Source organism: Pygocentrus nattereri, chromosome 1 (genome assembly GCF_015220715.1).
Source record: "Pygocentrus nattereri isolate fPygNat1 chromosome 1, fPygNat1.pri, whole genome shotgun sequence".
NCBI lineage: Eukaryota > Metazoa > Chordata > Actinopteri > Characiformes > Serrasalmidae > Pygocentrus > Pygocentrus nattereri.
Window position 1 is genome coordinate 39,577,452 of NC_051211.1, and position 22,048 is coordinate 39,599,499.

At 38.2% G+C, this 22,048-nt stretch overlaps 1 protein-coding gene across 1 annotated transcript; it reads right to left on the reverse strand.

Annotated features, from left to right (window-relative positions):
- Positions 1–6,375: 6,375 nt before the first annotated feature.
- sapcd1 (suppressor APC domain containing 1) lies at positions 6,376–15,743 on the reverse strand. Its single transcript, XM_017693889.2, has 4 exons — positions 15,527–15,743; positions 13,081–13,230; positions 8,760–8,915; positions 6,376–7,837 (listed from the first exon to the last, which is right to left on the reverse strand). Exons 1-4 carry the CDS (start codon positions 15,611–15,613, stop codon positions 7,748–7,750), a joined length of 483 nt encoding a protein of 160 aa, XP_017549378.1. The 5' UTR covers positions 15,614–15,743; the 3' UTR covers positions 6,376–7,747.
- Positions 15,744–22,048: the final 6,305 nt, after the last annotated feature.

Below are 22,048 nucleotides of genomic sequence, written 5' to 3' on the forward strand. Positions count from 1 at the left end.
CACAAATGACTGTATCAGGAATAATGAACAAAATGGAAGTATTAAAAATACAAGACAAGCCATCCATCTATAAAAATTGGCTTATAAAGTGCTGGATTTAAACAAATCCCAAATATAAAAGCATGGTGTGTCTGACAGCATTGGTGTTGTGAAAGTATTAAGCAAATAATTAAGAAGATTATACAAATGAACCCGGAATTTGTCTATTAACTAATTGACATATATGTACCTTCAATTTTGAATGCTGGTGAGTTTTTAATCATTTATCTCAGTTTATAAAGCCAATGTGAATTCAAAGGTAAGCTACACGGTTTGGGGCATTAGGCATTCTGTCAAATGAGCTACCTGTGTCTTATCACAGAAACTATTAGTTTTGATAGCCAAACATTCAATGCCTACCAGCACAGGACATGAGCCAAAACATACACTGAGATATTGTAACCTGTGATATCAGTGTGATAGGGGTATAATTGAAGCATCCATGGTTGCTAGGTGCAACATTTTGATTAAAGGAAAGATTTGGCAACAAGTGTTCTTTGCTACATTTTTTGATCAGCCTATATCTCGTTCGCCATCTCATCTCCGCTCTCCTGTAAGTGCTCTTCAAAAGAGAGTCTACAACAGCCTGGGCAATAGCTATTGGAATGCTTATTATTAAGCAGGCAGAGGAAGTGGGGGAATAAACTAAATGAAGCCAACAAAGCCACAAAAATGCCCCCCCCCCCCCCCCCCCCCCCCCCCCAAACAATCCCATTCCCTGTTTATCCTTCACGCTTTAGCAGACCTGCATGGAAGTGGTCTGCATTTCCTATGGCCAATCTAACACCCAATCCGTTAAACACCCAGACTGACTGGGGGATCATGGGAGGAGAGGAGGGTGCGCCAGCAGAGCACAGGCCCAGTGAACCATAGAGGGACGGAAGAATGATCTTCACCGTCACAGGAGCATGACAGGTCCAACAAAAGGTGTTTACTACGTCTTTACGAATAAGAGGCGGTAATTAACGAAAGTTGCTGGTACCCTGGCCTTGATGGTTCACTGGCAGGCTGCTGGGAGTCACGTACATTAAAGCCTGGATTAGGATGCCAATACGCACCCACAAAGATGTTTATCGGCCTCCGAATTCCTCAGTAGCAGATCTATAACTGCGGTTTCTTTTCGCCAGGTCGGTTCGTGGAAGAGCATGCATGCATGAGAGGTGAAACAGGTTTCAACTGCAACCAGATAAAGACATTAACAATTATGTTTGTTTTTGGGGTTTTTTTGACTGCAGAAAGTTCATTCACACAGTAAAGGGTAATATGTACATAGCAAATACAGTTACATCCATATAAATTAAACTGCTGATGATATACAGCCATAGAGTAAACAGCAATCATGTCAAATGGTAGGTACGTCACTGGAGCCAAGACAGAAAAAACAATGATAATGAATGAAAGAATAATAATAATAAAATGAAAATGTCTTTTTTGCGGTGAAATTAACTCAAGTATAATTTACACCTTGCAAATAAGATCACAAGAAATAATTGTGTCTCATTTGTAATCACAAGGGTTACTATCACTTATGCAAATGGCTGCAGTGTATTAATAAACAATGAGCGCAAGAAAATTCACTACCAAAGCGCTTCATGTATTTCACTCTTGCTCACAGGTCAATGAGCCGTTATTCTGTCTTTTCTTCTTTTTATTTACTGAAATCCCTGGAAGTTAAACATACTTTTTTTCTAAAGAATGATTTGTAAATGAACTGTGTTACAGCTGGCTGCCCTACTGTGCTTTGTTCAAAAAGTTGTACAGGTCGAAATGTGTGGAACTGTTAAGTTCAAGACTGGAATCTTCAGTGATGGTTGAAGTAACTTTGGCAACTTTTTTTTCAGTGTAGATCCTCTAAACTGTCACAATGATTTCCTTCTTGACAGTCAGGAACAGCACAATATTAATCACTTTTCCAACATCTTGTGCTCCAATTACCTTGTTACAGACAGCAGTAACAACACTCCATATTACTTCAATGTGAACAGGTTGACTAAACTGCTGCGGGCTGAATGGTTGTTCACGGTTCCATACAAGGACTGTACCGACGGCAGAGTGAGCAGTACATTTTGTACACAGTACTTCAAGCTCTTTCATTTGAAAATATCCACAATATAGGCCCTAAGTATGTTATATAAAGTTAGCTGCTCAAATAAGCAGAAAATGGCTAGTCGTTGATTCCAAGTCCTTTTTTTTGGATTGGTTGATGTGTTGGTCTCTTTAAATGACCAGGGCCTGCTGTTTCACACTTCTATAAGCTAAGAATAGCTCAGCCAGTTAGCACTGACGTTCCTGAATTATAAGCCTTAGTATGTAACAAGCCTGGGATTTTAAGAGGTTAAGAGCAGGACATTGGTCAACAGTTAAAAGATTTCAGTCACACTTAAAGGACACACTGGCATTTGCTTAAAGGGCATTTAAGGAATAGGTAAGGATTTCACACCACTGAAAGACAGTGAATTTGGCTTCTACTTGCTATTTCCGTTTCACCAAAATGTAAACTGCCTTCAGATAATGGTGTCCATATTTATACCAGAAGAGAAGAGTAACTCATATCCCTGGGTCACACTTTGTAAAGCATCATACAGTTACTTGCCACTTATTTAGACACATCTACCCGCATGTACACACAAAGCAAAACATTGCAGTACAGATCTCTTTAAAGAAGCCACAAATTTAGGAAATAGTCAAGAAAAGAACCACACGTGCAGCAAAAGTTAGATGTGGGGTTATGGTGACTTTCCAGCAGGGCAAATCAAACATCCTTATAGGTTAACTTTGCCACTTTTTCTCATCCCTGTTCTAACCATTTAGAAATTCTGCTAATTTATCTTCCCACACATTGCAGTGCATCAATAAAATGCAGCCAACGTAGAGTGATCCATTCAAACCCTACTATAATAAATCAACGTAGCCTTTTATGTCACACACCAGTAACTGGCAGTAAGTGGTGCACACAAAGTTTACTTTTGCTTTGATTGCTTTTTTGTCACCTGCCAGTACAGAAAGCGAGAGCAAAAGGTAGTGGGTTTAGTTGGGCATGATAATTAGTTGGTTGGACATGATTCCCACACTCTGGGCCTAAGTCCACCAGCCAAAACACTGCAATTTTTCCTTTCATGTTATTGTAAACTTATCATGTGTTGCAGTCTTTTAACAAAGTTCAGTAATATGTAAGACCTTTTTTTCTCTGATGAAACCTGCAAATGAGTTTACTGTCATGACTACAGCTAAAAAGCATAAAGTTAACCATGAGAACAAATGAACTGGAGATGGAAAGAGAGATGGAAATCAAGTCAAAATGGCATAGTAAATGTGTGTTCCTCATATGAAAAATACATTTTTTCATAAAGAATTTGGTGTTAAAAGACATAACGAAAACAGGAAAGTCATTACAGTAAATATTCTATGAAAATGACAGCAGAGAAACTAAAGCATCTGGACAATAACCTGGTCTCAGAGGAGCAACTTTTTGTCAGAGCGACAATTCATTTGACAAAGAGCAGCCGTTCTCATATTTTGATATGGTCCAACCAGAAGGCACTGTTGACTGAAGTTTTTTGGTTGGTGGACTATGCCTGATATACTCATACAAAGAAGACCACCATCCACTGATCCACCAGCCAAATATCTAGTAAGTGGTGGTCCTGTAGTGGTTCCTTTATATAATGGATAAGGTATAGGGACTTTTAACTGGCCCAGAGTCTGCAACCACAAACCTCTCATGTGCATTTAAATGACCATTCTGATAAAATGGCTAATGAGTGTAGATATAATGTTTGTATACATATTAAACTAGAGATCATTCATATCAAAACTGTCAAACCAGATCAGTTTATAGTAATCTTGCCCTGACTGGTGGTTCAATGTGAGCTTTCTTATTATGAGATGTGACTTTGTTTCAGCAGCTTGTAGCCACACGCTGCAGGGTGAAGTCATGTTTAGTCTCAGTGTACCTGCACAAGAATGGCAGTGCCACAGGCCATCGCTAGCCTAAGTGTGTTTATGTTTTTCGCAGCGGAAAGTGTGTGTGTGTGTGTGTGTGTGTGTGTGTGTGTGTGTGTGTGTGTGTGTGTGTGTGTGTGTGTGTGTGTGTGTGCATAGGCGATGTGATGTGAAGATAGGTCTTATCAACCCTGCTGAGATCAATGAGAGACCACCAGGGTAGAAACTGTAACATGTTGTGACAGGCTTTCCTCCATCAGCAAACGCAAATGAGAAGTGGGCAATGCAGGAACAGCCCAGAGCAAACCAAATCACTACTGCTAGTAACACAGGGCCTGCATCACAAGTCTTGTGACTTTACAGTGCACATATTTCTATATTTCTACCAGCTATTTCACACATTTGTGATGGGGTGGCAACCCCAAACTCTGGGGTTGGAAGGCAAGAGTTGATTGGGTGAGCCACTAGTAACTGATTTTGACCCAGAAGCTGAGCAGAGATCTGACTCCAGAAATAAACCCAAATGAAACACAAAAGAAATTTTTTTCTTTTTGTTCCTTTTTTTTTTTCAATATTTATGCTGTGAATCAGAAGACTCAAGACTAGATTTGGAAGCCAACGGCACATTAAAGGTTAGAGGAAGCATTTTGTTTGTTTGTGTGTTTTGTTTTGTTTTTTATGTTTTTTGTTTTTTAACTCAAGCCAGAGAAACAGCTTGCTGCATGGCAGGCACTCAAAACTGAGCATAGGGTGCAGGAAGAGCATTACTTAAGTAGAGCTAAGACACGTGGTGCTGACTGCCTGTGATTGACCAGAAGGCTCCCTCTGGTGACAGGCATTAGTCTAGCAGGGCTTCCTGCCAAAGGTGTAGCCAAGGGACGACCAGGCATGGCCAGTGATGGCCAGGGCCAACCTGGAATGAAGCATTGCCACCTTTCTGGCCACCCCAGTTATGGAAAGTGAGTCAGTTTGCTATTATTAATAAAGTATAAACTATGCTTTATGGTGAAAATCTGCCAGGGTGGTTACTAATCAAACTTTATGATCTGATGACAGTCCATTTAATAATCAGCATATCTTGCTGTAATAGGCTAATGTACTTAGCAAACAGGCAAGTGAATGTCCACTGGGTCTCTTCAGCTGTACTGCTCATTGAGCTAGATTATGACGTTTGCAACGGTAAGATGAGTTAATTATTAAAAATGAGGCAGTTATATTCATTTATCACGCTATGCTATACTTTGACTTTACAGTTATACAGCAATACATGCATGTGCTGTAGATCATGTATGACACAGTGCTATCTGGCTAGCCTTCCTTTACTTCAAGCAGTAGTCATACTGATGTAAATTTTTATGTGAAAGTGTTGGACAGATTTGGTTATGTACAGATAAGAACCAATGCATCAGTTTAGATGCTGTTGTATTGTATTATTGTATTGTTGTATTTTTTTTTTTGCAGTTTGTCTAGTTTTACTTATCTCCAAGTCTTACCTGGCCACTTCATTCTGAACATTCTAGCTACACCCCTGCCTCTTGCCACTGGTTGGGTGGCTATTCACTGTGTCCCTCTAGCAGCAACACGACATTGTGTTGGCCATGAAACACACAAAAATGTGTTTTTTCATTATGTTCTGGCTACTGTGCATGTACATCCCTGATTGCAGTTTCATCAGCAAACCGATTGGCTCTTTTTATTGAACTGTGGGATTTCCCATAAGTGTTACAATAATAATGTGTTACAAGATTTCCCATTCATTTTCAACCAGTGAACTGTCTTCTCCTCCTTTATAATATCTCAGGAAGCATGCTAGGTAAGCTAATGAGGTAGCTTGCTAAAAGTTAAGCAATAGCAATGTTGACTCAGGGGCATCAATGTCAGGTGGATTCTGGATAAATTTGCTAACACTGATTCAGGGACATCATTGTTCATTAATCCAGAACCAACATGAAGACGATGGTCCTGAAATGATATATGTTCATCTATTTGTTAAGTCCCAGGTCAAAATCTGCAGAGCACTCAAGGAAGACGGACTACTTTGATGAACTTGAACTGTAACCCTCTCACAACATACAATGAATGTTCTTGAAATCGAGACATTGTTGATGTTTTTTTTATTGTACTTGCTTATTTGTATGTATTTGAATGTAATACAGTACTTTTGAGAAGCAAAAAAATAATTTCAAACACAAAGAATTTCATTCCAAAATGCACTCCAAACACTGAAATGCATGAGCATATTTTTATATTGTCCATTCCAAAACTATTTTAGAAAACAGTTTTACAATGTATGAGAAAATCAAACATGAAGATGTAACATTTTAAACGTTAACAAATGTATATATGTCACACGAGAAGACCATGTTATAAATATTATTGGACACTGAAACTGGGTGACTGGGTACATTTGGTGTTTATTTGAAATGCATCTTGTTAATGTAACAGAAATACAATATTGTTCAATATTTGGAACAACTTGCTATATTAACCTGTTTTGTTATTTCATATACAATAATAACTTATACATGGATTTAAATGATATTTTATACACCCAAATGTATTTATGGTTTCTTCAATATTTCAAGAATTCTGTGAACAAAAAAGTAATAAAATAATCCAATCTGTTATGGTCTATTGCAATTTGATCTCCACATTTGAAATATGATGAACTGTAGATATAAATTGTATAATAACTTGGTCTCAGTCATTTTAGAACCTGCTGTGGTTCTAGCATTTCTGATTTGTTTTTATAGCTTCCTGGAATCCTACAGATAATTAGAAAATTGTGAAGTTATTTGTATAATATTATCAAAAGCACTGAATCCAGACTTTGGACCACCATTGTAAGCTTTTGAACAGTGTTGTACATCAAACAAAGTACAGAAAACTAAAATACACTGCAATAATGCATTTGATAAATACACTTTGTATATAATTCTTTTCTGTATGGAAACTCAAGTAAGCAAATGTCCATTTCTAACAAAAAGTGCACCTTTTAAATGGGAAAATCTTTGTGCTTTTGAAACCGGCTTGTGTTAAATGCAAAATCGACATCATTTTTACACAGATTATATAGCGTATGGCTGTTAATGGCAGGTCCACTGTAAATGCTAAAAAATGACAATTATACAGTTGGCTTGCTTTTCTGTTCTGCAGCAGTGCTAGTGGATATATTTGACAGCAAAAAATATAACTGGATAACTGTTGGCTTCTTCATGTTGTCCTGTACTGCCCTCTAGTGGTGAACCAAACACTTTCAGGCCAGATGTTCTGGGAGAAGTGTGTGCTGTTGTTTTGGAGTTGCATGTGCTCTTTCTGTGTACTTTTCTATTGTCACAACTTCAGTAGTATCAGTGATTTATGCAGTAAGCCAAGGACATTTTCCTTAAAGTCTCACATTAGTGCTAAAGTGATACTATGGAACCAAACAAGAAAATAAAATTATATTATTGTATATGGAATGCTTCTTATGTACAGCTTTTAAAAAAATATTTACAATAGTTAACGTATGACTGTTTGCAGATTTTTGGCCATAAGACACCAAATACCTGGATGTGTACATGTGCACATTCAGGTTCAACCTAACTGAATACAACTTAGTAAAGGTCATAGCTAAATGTGTGTGTGTGTGTGTGTGTGTGTGTGTGTGTGTGTGTGTGTGTGTGTGTGTGTGTGTGAGTGTGTGTGTGTGTGTGTGTGTGTGTGTGTGTGTGTGTGTGAGTGTGTGTGTGTGTGTGTGTGTGTGTTGTGTGTTGGGAAGGTTTAGTCACACATAGTGCATGCCATAGTGCTGTTCAATAAGGCTCTCTTTCTGAAGCTCCAACAGTGAAATCTGCTGATTCCTCTCACTCACCTCCTGTGTGTAAAAGCACAACAGAGAAAGGCAACACACCCACATTAAGACAATCCACGACAATTCACATCACTTGAAATCCGATGGATCTTCTAGCTATCAGAGAAGGTCTAATGATTTCTGTGACCTAAGAAAATACATGTCTGCAATATTAATTTATTTTTGTTTCATATAATCCTTATGCTTGCTGAGTTTAAACTCTGCAAGTATCGTAGTAATGCTCTAGTAATTAGTATCCTTTAGTAAATTCATTGCCAAGTTTTGGAAACAAAACTCTTGTAGAAAATTATCCAGTTGGGATTTTTGCTCTCAGAGTATCTTAGTAGATACAACCAAATGAGCTCTCCCACCGGTTATGCCTTTGGGGGCTGAACGCGTCATACCAATCAAATTGTCACTCTAGGCCTTTTGGAAGTCCTAAATACATCACTGACTGCAAGTATGAGTAGTAGCCTGACCAGTACATTTCAGTCAGGTGTAAAACAGCAGAAGTTCTATGCCAGAGCTCAGAATTAATCACTGTAAAACTGCTACAAGGAAAAAGGTTTGTTAATTTTTCTGCCATATGCTTCAAATAAAACACTGTATGTCTTTTGAAAGCTTGAAATGTCTTTGTTGTATCTAGAATAGCCAAAAAATGTCTATGTTAATTGTCATTAGTTTAGCACTAACATACATATAGTTCTTTTTTTTCTTGTTTTTGACATTTCTGGCCTGGCCTGGCCTGGCTTAGCTCAAATAGTCTTGGTTCAGCACAGCAAAAATAGACACCATAGTTATAGTTAAGAATTACTGGACAGTGCTGCAGTCTTTAAGTCTTGAAGCTTGATTTAAAGCCCGGTATGCTTATCTCCTAAAGCTCTGTTGAAGCTCAATGGTTAGTGTCCATGTGTTCTGCAGTGTCTGGTTTGCTCTGTCTCCTCACCTGTGTGAGCGTGGCGTTGTTCCAGCGGAGCCCCCAGTCCGAGCCACCTCTTTCATCAGGAGCCAAACTGCTCCACCCACACGTATCACTCAGCAAACTGCCCAGACTGCCATTCACACGCTGCACCCGACAACGAAGAGCACATGACCAGCCCTCCTACACACACACACACATACACGCACACATACAGGATTACACTCACTCATCTAACCTGAGACAGCTGCAGCTTTACTGCTCTATCAGTGTTCATTGTTTAAATCATTCAAAGGTTTAGAATTATAGTACTTTCAGTAGGATAGAAAAAATATTGCAGTTAAATGCATGAGATTCTAATATGATATGAATAATAATAAGATAAGTAACTCTAATATGACTTTATGATATTATAAAGCTAGTCTTTGTCAATATTAGCAGGACGTAGGGTGTAACAAAACATATATTATTCATGTTCAGTATGATTCAAGATTCAATCCAATGTCTGTCTTTTATTGAACTGTATCCTGTATAGAAGAGGTCTTCAAATCTGGAGAGATTGGTTCCTGCAAAATAAAAGTAGCTTATGAGGCCTCTAACAAATTCAGCCTCTCGCAACCAATAGAATTTACATTGCAATTTAAACAAAAAACAAAGCCAATTATTTGAGCATTAGTGTATGCATCATATAGACTCTGCTCCCATCTACACTCAGTTTACTCTGATTGGATGCACATAGATCAGTTTTGATCTCTGATATTCGTTGCTATGAACAACGGTATACTACGGATGAGCAATATGGAAAAAACATGATATCACAATACTTTTTCATAACATAATGTACTATGTATCACAATATTTTACTTTTTTAAGTTGGAACAAACATGAAAGAACCACTGTTACATTTAAAAATGACTACCCAAAACTATGAATACAATATTTTTTATCAACTGTTTTACAGACTACACTGCTTGAAATAAAGATTCTGAAAGGAAATGTTCCCTCAAAGATACAACTTAAAAATTACAAATGTTTTTCCAGTTGAAAAGTACATATTTGTTCCTTTTCATAGCCTAATGTTTTAAAACAGAGCAATGAAATAAAAAGCCTGGAGATGAGATGGGGTGTAAACATACAAATGGATGTTCTTGCTGGCTCAGTTTTTCTTAGTAGGTTAACTTTTGTTCATTGTTAGCTTGTTCGCTGTGAGTTTCTCCAACTCAAACCTAGGGCTTTATCTACTAATGACATCCACAATATGCACGGAAAGCATGTTTTGACATAATTTATCACAATAATAATACATTTCCTCACATAGCCCACCCCTACTTAGACAAGACTGATGCACCTATTATTACAACCTTAGCAGGAACCTGTGCTTGAATGCATTTTAGATGTGTCCAGAGTGATGAGCAGAATTATCATATCAAAAAATGACAAAAACTGTATAACAGCAAGAATGAAGTCATTATAAAATGTCCAGAGTGCCTCATATTTAAAGCATCATGATCATATCATCATCATTGAATTACACTTTGTTTCCAATATCAAAAATACCTGGTTTATTGTTTATAATATCTAAATCTACATTGACTGTAAATATGTCTAAGTAAGTCTAAATAAGTCCACATTTTTTTTAAAGTAGCACACTAATTAAGTCACTGTTGTAACTAAACTTTGTAACTTTCTCCATTTTTGTCACTTTTTATTTTTATAGAATTTGAAAATGACAGCCATTCTTTATAATGTGTTCCTATTTCAACAAAAATGTTCCAAAATGACACAAAATCGGCAACGCTTTATTTGGAGTGGTCCTTTATAGAGGATTAATACTCTTAGCAGATTATAAGTAACACATCTACAAAATATCTGAATACATTAAATATCTTGTAGATGTCTTTTTAAAATATTACTTACATTAAGTAGATTTATTGTCAATATGTTACTTCCATTAGGCAAAACATAACCACACCCAACCTTACTCAAACTCTACCTCTAGCTCTGGCCCTACTCCTAACCCTAACCTTAACCTCAACCCAGAAACTAATCCTAAGCCTCATATGTTTTTTACATGCTACTGAGAGTTGATTGTTTAAAAAGGACCACTAATGTGACCACTAAAAAGGACCATTTAAAATAAAGTGTCACCAAAACCTTTGGTTCCATTAGCTTTTATTCAACGTGAAGAACACTTTTTCCTTCTCCTGTAAAATTAGTATTTGTTAGACTGGCAGGGACAAAGACTGGGCTGGTTTCACTTACATATACGAATCACTCACTATATAGGACAACACAAAAGGCCATTCAGAGGAAAAAGGAACAAACCTTCAGTAAAAACAAAGGTGGGTTTAAAATCGTTAAACCATATCTTACTGACCTCTTTTAACAAAGTATTAGGACAAAGGTCAAAAGATACACCTTTTTATGACAACATAACCACATAACCATGCAGACACACACATGCAGTGTAACGTCATTGTGGTTGCTTAACAACTAGCATAAACAAAGGTGGGTCTAAGAGGTGCACTCACTGACAAGGGCTGTAATGCAGGTGTAACTTGCAACAGGCATCATAATGAATAAAAGAATGGAAAACACCCTTTATGACACTTTATGATGTGCGTATCTACAGACAAATGCAGCCTTCAGCTTTCTGCTACGACTGTTTTAAGCAATGCAATATACAACCCCAATTCCAATGAAGTTGGGACATTGTGTAAAACATAAATAAAAACAGAATACAGTGATTTGCAAATCCTTTTCAACCTATATTCAATTGAATACACCACAAAGACAAGATATTTAATGTTCAAACGGATAAACTTTATTGTTTTTTTTTAAAATATTCACTCATTTTGAATTTGAAGTTGGGACAGGGGCAACAAAAGACTGGGAAAGTTGAGGAATACTCAAAAAACACCTGTTTGGAACATTGCACAGGTGAACAGGTTAATTGGAAACAGGTGAGTGTCATGATTGGGTATAAAGGGAGTATCCCTGAAAGGGTCAGTCGTTCACAAGCAAGGATGGGGCGAGGTTCACCACTTTGTGAACAACTGCGTGAGCAAATAGTCCAACAGTTTAAGAACAACGTTTCTCAATGTGCAATTGCAAGGAATTTAGGGATTTCATCACTTACAGTCCATAATATCATCAAAAGATTCAGAATCTGGAGAATCTGGAGAAATCTCTGCAAGTAAGCGGCAAGGCAGAAAACCAACATTGAATGCCCGTGACCTTCGATCCCTCAGGCGGCACTGCATTAAAAACCGGCATCATTCTGTAACGGATATTCCCACATAGGCTCAGGAACACTTCAGAAAACCACTGTCAGTGAACACAGTTCGTCGCTCCATCTACAAGTGCAAGTTAAAACTCTGCCATGCAAAGCGAAAGCCATATATCAACAACACCCAGAAACACTGCGGGCTTCTCTGGGCCCGAGCTCATCTGAGATGGACTGACGCAAAGTGGAAAAGTGTCCTGTGGTCTGACGAGTCCACATTTCAAATTGGTTTTGGAAATCATGGACGTCGTGTCCTCCGGGCCAAAGAGGAAAAGGACTGTCCGGATTGTTATCAGCACAAAGTTCAAAAGCCAGCATCTCTGATGGTGTGGGGTTGTGTTAGTGCCCATGGCATGGGTAACTTGCACATCTGTGAAGGCACCATTAATGCTGAAAGGTACATACAGGTTTTGGAGCAACATATGCTGCCATCCAAGCAACGTCTTTTTCAGGGATGTCCTGCTTATTTCAGCAAGACAATGCCAAGCCACATTCTGCACTTGTTACAACAAGAAGGGAGGGAGAAGTATTGCAGGCATCAAATTCAAAATGAGTGAATATTTGCAAAAAACAACAAAGTTTATCCATTTGAACATTAAATATCTTGTTTTTGTAGTGTATTCCATTTAAATATAGATTGCAAAGGATTTGCAAATCATCGTCTTCTGTTTTTATTTATGTTTTACACAACGTCCCAACTTCATTGGAATTGGGGTTGTACTTTAGTCCATTTTTATTTGTAACACTATGTCATACATTTTTAGAAACTACATAAGCAAGCCTACTTAAGATTTCTTGACATGGTTTGAGTGATGATTTAGGCATACGATGTACATGATGCGACACTGTTGGCTTTAAGCTTCCATCACTATTTAACTACAGAAGTAAACTTTCAACAGCAGATGTCTTAGTTCTTGACTACATTTTGGATAAGGGATTAAAATTAGCTAATTTGATTTTTGGCCAAACCATCACTTTTTAAAACTTGAAAAAACTTGAAAAAATCAAGACTGATTTTATATTCAACCTGAAATCGCTAATCACACCCTGTAGTAGACCCACCTCCTCCTCCTGATCTCTTGTTCCAGGCCTGGCATGCCTCTCTGAGATGTTCTCCAGTTGGTGCTGATACCAGAGTCGGGTCTGTTCCAGAACCTGCAGGCCCATCCACAGACTGTCCTTCTCTCGCTCCAGAGCCTTCAGTTGCTTTAGCTGGTAAATAAGCACAAACCAACAGTCAGGCAAAGCTCAGGACACATACTGTAGCCAGTGTGGTGCACACGGTTTCTGTTCTGCAGTTACAGATGGCAGCTTTGTATACTCAAGGAATACCACCTAACAGATGCTATAAATTAAGAAATAATTTGAGGATTTTTCCATTTTTTAATGTTCACAGTGGTGGTGATTAGAACCAGACGTCTGAAGAGTATAATGCTTCCAAAAGCGATTTCGAAAAGAATCAGATCATCATTTAGGTAAAACCAGAGGTGTTAGCAGGGGGAGAATGATCACTATTTGAACTATGAATAAGAAAGCTCTTAACACTCAACATGGCATCTGTCTGCAGAGAAAGCCCCACCCTTCAATAAAAAGAGGCAATTGCTAGTTATGCTTGAAGCGGAGAAAGGTCAACAGTTGTTCTTGCTCTTTTGAGCCAAATGCTACAAAATATTCATGAGATTTTTGTCGAATTTTACTAATGATTTCAAATATATTTGTAGATGGTACTTTTAATCTTCAGGCTCAATATAAGTGACTGATGGCATTACAAAAAAAGGCTGTCAGGTGAACAGACTTTTCTTAAAGTAAAACCTTCTAGGGCTGCATGACTAATCATATGTCTAGTCGTATTACAATAGTATTACAATTATAATTCATATTACAAGTTTTGACAGTAAACATATTGTTAAAGGCTGTGATGAAAGAAGGATAAAACTACATTACATGTGTGCTGCACAAGAGCGATATAGTTAGTTTGGTGGTAATGTAGCATTAGGAGCCATGTCTAATATAAGAGAACTGGAGCTTAAACATTGTTCATCTTTGAGTGATTTAACCACTCTGCTATAAAGTCAATTACAAATCACACATCAAGAAAATGCATTTTGACTAATGCATATGAGTTCAAGAAGGGATATCAGATCCACCACAGGGAATGAAAAACAAAGCAACAAAAGTAATGTAAGGCTGTATGCTTTAATTGCAATACTGGTGCTGGACAAAAATGTAGCAGCATGCCATGTTTTATCACTCAAAAACAGCTGAGGGAAAACTGGTAGGTTTTTTTGTTGAATGAGTACCAGAGGCTGCTTCTTCAAATGAGCTAACAGAGATACCTCATGTCACATTAGATCCTGAAGAGGACTGTTTGTCTTCTACACAATGTATTTTCTCCTCGAGTGCTGACACATTACTTGTCAGAGAAATTCATTTGCACTGTTTCTGAACTTCGCTAACATCAGTTAGAGTGGTTAGCCAAGCAGATACATCTGCTCCATAGCCAGACGCAGATCTCTGCCTTTTCAAATCATGTCCATAACAAAGTGTGCTTTTTACGGCACTCACACTCACATTGTTGACTAGAATTTTTTACTACATCCCTGTCACACACGCACAGCTCAAAAACTACTCTGTTCACTAAACATCCTGTAATAAAACTTGAAACATGATGAATACATGAATTGGTAATGCTACTGTCACAACAAACCTGTATTATCATAAGGAGCTTTTTAATGAGTTAACTACGTAGTTCAATGATTTTTGTAGGTCTATATAAAATATATATTTAATTTTAAAGGTATAGATTAATAGCTATATTAAATATTAATATTAATAGCTATATTAAAAAGCTATTCAGCTATTTTATTTGATTATATCACAATCAAACAAAAGTGAGCTCTTGCTGCACACCCAATCGGAAACTACATATATACAGTACTGTGCGAAAGTTTTAGGCATCTAAGCACATTTTTATACAATTTACCTCAGGAGTGACTTTATCACAATACACATTAGAATAAAGTCACATTCATAATTCAAATAAACATAAAAACAATAAAAAGTAACGAGAATTTCTTGGGTCCATATTTTTCCTTGACACCTTCACAGGCTTCACAGAAACTTGTTAATATCATCAATTACATCATGAGCACAATTTACTGAAGCACTGATTGGTCAAACCAGGAGCTGCTTTTTAACTACATATAATATTGTGATACTGGGCTTCCTCGAGGAGAGGCTTGATGCACATAAGCTGAGTGCTTTTCATTGCTTAACTTTCACTTTATATATTTACCAAATAGTAACATTTCAAACAAAACATTACTTCAATAATACAAGGCGTCCTCCAACTTTTGTCAGTCTTTGTATCTAATTCAAAGAACACAACTATAAAAAGTTTTGTCCATACCTTTCTAATTCATATGAACTGTTTCTTTCACACACACACACACACACACACACAGACACACACACACACACACACACATATACATACACCATGGCTCACCCAGTGGAAGAATCGCAGCGCGTCCAGGCTGTACAGACTGTTCTGCAAAGGAACAATAACCACAGTGTAGGAGCCATCACATGCCATAAGGACACTCACTTACACGCTTACATGCACTTATGCACACAGTCAGCCCGAGAAAGCACAGCGACTAGAAGAAGCAACAAGAGAGACAGAAAGAGCTGTATGACAGGAAGAGCAGCTCAGAGCGTGTGTTTGGTTAGCGGTAGAGGGAGTGACAAACTGGGAGTGGATGAGGTTCAGACAGCCTGGAGCAAAAAGCTTCTAGAGAATTCTACATGTTAATGTGACGGACACTTTACTGACCCCATGAGAGCAGACCAGCTCTGGGGGCAAAAACAGGAAAAGGGGGCCACCTCATAGAGTGGGCAGGAGAATAATGGGGTGGGAGGGGTCAGTGTTAAAATGTTAAAACAGCCGTTTTCCGTTGCTAATTTTCAATAACATGCTTCTAAAGGGACAAACTGAGACAGTATGCAGGTCATGTCTCAAGTCAAGCGCTTCTGTAGTGCAAGTACAAATGGGAAATGAAACAGGATGTAATGTCTGTACTGTTACTAAATAGAGAATGTGGAATGTTACATACCCTGTATCTCAATTCTTGACACCATGCACTGTATCTTATGGACTTTACTATCTATTGTCTAGATTTTTCAGTCTGTCTGTGAGCCTGCGTGACCTCTCTGAGGTGTCTTACCTGGTTTTCTCTATGATAGAATTGAATAACACAGCTCTGAAGCTGATATGTTTGACCATGCAGACATTTTTGAGAGTTGAAATACAGCTACTGTTACCAGAAGCATTCTTTGCACTATGGAAAGGTAGGCAGCCACCTAGAACTCCCATTAGCCAAGGGCCCCATGAAAATTTTAATGAGTCAAATCAGATATAAGGTATGTGCTGATGTTAAATAAGCTATTCCAAAATATATGTGCATTTTGAAAATAACAATTTTAATAGCTGTGATTGTCACAGTTATTTCAGTGTTGTGTCATGATTTTTTAAGAAATATGTCCTTAAATCACTGTTTAATAAAAGCTTTGTAATAATCATTAACTGAGAAATTATTAAAGACAGAGTTATGAGCATAAAACAGAAAAAAACAGACCCATTTGCCAGAAGAACGGGCCTAATGCTTCCATATATTTGGGTTTAGAGAGAGTTTCCGCTCCAGAAGCAGGTAGTGTAGGCCATGAAAGAGATCTTTGATGGTAGGGGCACCTGGCCTAGGAGCCTGAGAAACACTGCACATTCAGCGAAAACAAGCTAGCCACTAATGACCAAAATAGATAAGAGCCGGTAGACACTAGACCATCAGTCAAAATTAATGAGGAAGCACCCAACACTTGATCAGGGTGATCTCGTGTGCAAGGATGAGGGAATTATATAAAAAATATATGTTGAGTTCCCTAGGAAACAAGGGTTCCTAAGAAAGCTACAAAAAACAGATCTTTTGGTATCCAAGGTGATTTCAGGACATATTAAAAGTAGGTGGGGCGATGAGCTCACCCCCGGGAGGGGTGATAACCTCGCCCAAGAGTGGTATAAAGTGTACGGTGTTTGGAGTGTCTGTACATTTTGGTTTTCAGGCGCCATTTTCTCACATTGGAACTAATAAATGAAGAAAGCCTGTTCTTCCTTCGAACCGAACCTGCGGTTTGGTTTTTTCATCTGACTTTGACTTTTTGCCAGATTGATTCTTTACTTTTCTTTAACCTTTGAAAGAATGCTTTTTCAATTCTTTTAATTTGCTACTCATTTCTACATTAAAGAACAGATTCAATTAAAACTAAAACTTTGATTTAACTTTAATTAATTAGTAATGCTTTTCCACATCGTCCAGGACTTGTAGGCTGAAGACAGGGAGCTCTGAGTCCCAACAGTTGCCTCTGTTATTATGGACTATTCTATGTTATAACGTGATGACACAACTGTGTAAAGACAGATTGATATTAACAAGGCATTAAGCTATAATCGACATTGTGAAAAGAAGGTCCTTCTGGGTTCTGAGAGGAGGACAAAAAAGTCATCCATCCGTATAACAATCTTAAAAGGAGAAAGATTAGACATCCCCATTTTTTGTAGTGTAGATGGTTGCAATATTTAAACATGTGCATCTCCGAGGCTCCTATGGCCAAGAGTCCCAGGATGGCTAAATTCGCCCAATTGCTATTTGCAAGCTAATGCAGCTGAACTGACATCATAAGACTGGCAATCTCACCAAAATATCCCACATAAGCCAGTGAGCTTTGTCAAATGTGTCAGTTCTAGGCTGCAGTTTGAGTAGCTGGTGTTGGTGTATAGCACTGTTGAAGTTTAATAGTAGAGATACTCATCATTTCAGTGTGCAGGAGCATTAGCTTGTTTGTAGCAGATAAGTAGCATTATTTGTAGTTTGTTAAACAACATATTTCAGACCCTGTGACATTCTACACAATGTTACTGTATTCTAGGTTATTTGCAATATGCAAATAACGATTTCAGTATGTTGTAATTGAGCATGTTATAAATTGGTAATGTTAGCTGCTAAGCTAGGTGTGATTCAATAATGTGCAGAACTGTGTGGTAATTTGTCCCATCCATCCATCCATCCATCCATCCATTTTCTAAGCCGCTTCTCCGTCAGGGGTGCTGGAGCCTATCCCAGCAGTCATCGGGCAGAAGGGTGGTAATTTGTCATTTCTGTTTAATGCAAACCATTAGTATTTGGCCAGAGATGATACTACTGTACAAAAATCCACGTACTAGATAGTGAAGTACATAGAATACAGTGTAAGAATATAGTGAGTGCACAGAATTGAGACACAGGCATTCTCATGCTCCCCCTCCCTCTCTCTCTCTCTCTCTCTCTCTCTCTAGCTCTCTCTCTAGCTCTCTCTCTCTCTGTTCTGTCTCTAAAGCACTCGAGCCCTTTACCTGTTCCTGTCCAAGCTTGTTATGGAATGTGACTCAACCTGGACTGAAATAATAATATGCAACTTGATGGAAGAGATGTGGGTTTTTTAGGTGCAGTCATAAATGCCTGAACAAACACACTGTTCGCTGACTACATAGAGCAGGGCTTCATTGCTGAGCTCAACAATAGGCCTGTAGTAGTCTGGAGGGGAAAGAACTGTCAAAATGCAGGGATGTGACTGTTTAGAGTCCAAATATCCAGTACGGTCCAGTACACAGACATGCGCCTTCATAGTTTTACGCTTTCCAGCACAGTGCTCATAAGAGGCTATCTTGTTTAACAGACATACCCTTGTATGCAAAAGTTTGGGTACCCCTGGCTACAAGGCTTGTTGATTGTTGTATTTGTTGATTTTTAAGTGAAAAGGAGTAAAGACAATTTCTGCAGCAAACTATTTCTTAAAAACTAACTTTCTCTGCAAATATTAATGCACTGTTACTTAACATTTAACCTAAAAAAATTTTAAATGGTAAATAATAATTGAGGCATGTGCAATAGTTTGGACTGTCAGTGTTTAGTGACACCCATACTTGGCCAGATATGGCTGCTTGCAAACACTTTTTGTAGCCAGCTATTTGTCTTTCTATTTTTTCTATTCTTGTTCTAAGAAATGTTTTGGTCTATCTTGCATGTACACCATATTTAAAGTCTATGATATAGATTTACATATTTTCAATTATGTTCAAGTTCAAGCAGTTCATGAGGCATGCTTTGAATTCCTGTGCTCTTATAGAATGGTTGCTTCTTTACAGCTTCAATTTACTGACAGAGTCACATTTACTTTCAGAGTTTGATATTAAGTGGAATTCTTCCCTCTGCTGATGCAATTTGTCCAGTGCCACTGGCTGCTACACAACCCCAAAGCGTAATAGATCCACCTTTTGCGTTAAAACCCTTTGCGTTCTTATCATCAGATACTTCTTTTTCCCAAACATTCCTTTTGTGCTTACTTCATCAATCCACAGTACTTGTATCTAAAATGTCTCTGCCTTATGTAGATGTTGTTTTACATACTTTATATGTTGACTTTCATGATGAGGTCACTGACAAGGTTTCTTTTTGATGGTTCTTCAGTGTAGATCATGTTCGTGCAAGTAATCTGCAGAGAAAAATGGCGCACGGCCACTCGTGTGTCAGCTAAACCTTTCTGCAAGTTCTTTGTTGTTATATGGGGGGTTTTGTCTTGCCATTCTAGTCAGCACACAAGCAGTTCTGTAAGCGTCCAAATGTATCACATCGCCTTTGCAATGCCTTTTGGATGTCTAGCATAAACAAACTATGGACCTATCATAAAAAAACTGCTTTACTATCATAGCTGTCCAGCTGTTGTTTTGGGACATTGATTTAGTAGAGGGTATAATGGGTTATGTTCTATCCTGTTATTTAACCCTCTATGATCTAAGGGCATGTTCTCAAATTTTGCAAGTCTTTGTAAATTCACCGCTTAAAGGCACTTGCATATAAAAAAACCCATATGAACATATATTTGTATGTGTCACAATTGGCCCCTCCCTGTCCTGTCCATGTGCTCTTGTTGCTTACTTCCCAGTCCCGTCCATGTGCTTCTTTGTTTTGGTTTTCAGTCCTGCCCCCTTGTTTTGTGACTCCACCCCTGTTTGTTCCCACCTGTATTTCCACCTGTCCCTGTGTGGTTGCAGGTCTTTGTATGTATGCTTGTTTTGACGTGCTGTTTGTATGTAGTGTATGGTTTGAAGTGTTTTGTTAAGTGTTTGGATTTCTGTGTTCCTTGTCATGTCTGTCCCTCGTGCTCTTCGTGTTGGCTACCTGAACCTGGACTGTATTGACCATGACCCTGGATTTGCCCAAAAAAAAACTTGTTTATCTCAGCACGTGCGTCCGCCTCATCGCTCCTCGTCACAGTATGTTTCATAACCAAATTCTCTGTTGTCTTTGTCACTACTTCCCAAAACAGCTGCAGCAACTTCAGCGGTTGTAAACTCACACCATTTCCTATATATCTCTGATGTGGACTGAATGAAGAATGAAAGGTTTCAAATGTGATGGGTCAGTCCTTGGTGATTTCCTGAGTGTCCACTGTCCAGTTTCATGTAAAAAAGACACGACAGACAGACAAATCCACCAATTACACACAGTGAGAGGCAGATGAGATGTTTCTCATCCCCTCTTCACAGCCTCATAACTGGATGTGAGTCACATACAATCTCACGATAGGACAGAATCGAAAGATCAGACTCTACAGATTCAGCAAATGTCTGATTGTATTTCTGTGCCATATTATCACAAAGACAGAGAAAACACACACACACACACACACACATTTTCTAAGCCGCTTCTCCCTCAGGGTCGTGGGGAGAAACATACAGAAACACTGAATTTAACAGTTAAAATAGTATTACAACCTACAGCTTGCTTGTTTCTGCTAACTTGTGTCTTATAATCTACTCAGCTAAGAAACCAAGTATCCTAATCAATCAGTGACAGAAAACAAGTGATATTTATTTCTAACTTCCAGCGGTCTTGCAGCAATTTCTCTCCAAACTGTTCACTCTAAGGGTCACAGGTATCCATAAGTTTCTCCTCATTCTTTTTGAGCTAGAATGGCAGAGCAGTTGCTTTTAGGACAAGGTATGAGAATATTCTTGGTTTTCTAGATCTTGCCTTGCCTTAACTGCCATTTGGTAATGACGTTACAGACAGTGGAAACTGTGAGCTGGAACTGCTTTGCTTTCTTTTTATATCCTTCCCTGTCCCCATCAGTGAGCTGCATTTTCAGAGCACAAGTATCGGAAAGTCTGTGAATTTATGCTCTGGTATTATCATCTGCTGAGGATTTTTATGGCCATTCTTGACCTGCCTAATGAATCCTAATCAGTCTGCTCAAGTTCTGAGACTTTACAACAGGGTGTCCAAATTGGCACATGGCACAATTACTCTTTTTGAGTTTTTTCTACCTTATTGTAATTAATTTACCAAAAGATATTTAGATCTACACACTGTTGATGTGTCTTCTCCACTGTCATTACAGTCATGTTTTAAACTTTGATTTTCATAAGTGTTTTAGCAACCAATGTTTTCATATATGAGTAGTAAATATGCCTTCTCCAATGCCAATATACCATACTGGATTAACGTTAACGAGTTTAAAATGTGGATGTGATGCATATGTAATTTCATTAGTGGCTACACAAAGGCAGTAAAATGAAACCTTTGTTGATCAGAACCCACCACCAGAGGGCAGGACAGCGCTTTGAAACTGACTTGAGGTAGTGCCTGCTGTTTCCTGAAGTAAAATCACCCCTCCCTCTCCAAAAATATGAACTGTAATCAGTACAAGAGAAAGCACAGGCTGCCTTCAGCAACACAGATTCTATTGTGAAGTGTACCAGTAACAGCAGAACCATAGGCTAACTGCCTTACTTACTCTATTTAGAGTCACTCTCTCTCTGACAAACATATAAAAACACATAGACACATATACATCCTGCTATTTTCTTTCTGTGGGGCCAGCCATTTGTACTGTTTGGTGCACTTTCAATATTTATTTGTTACCTGCTGTCTTTTAT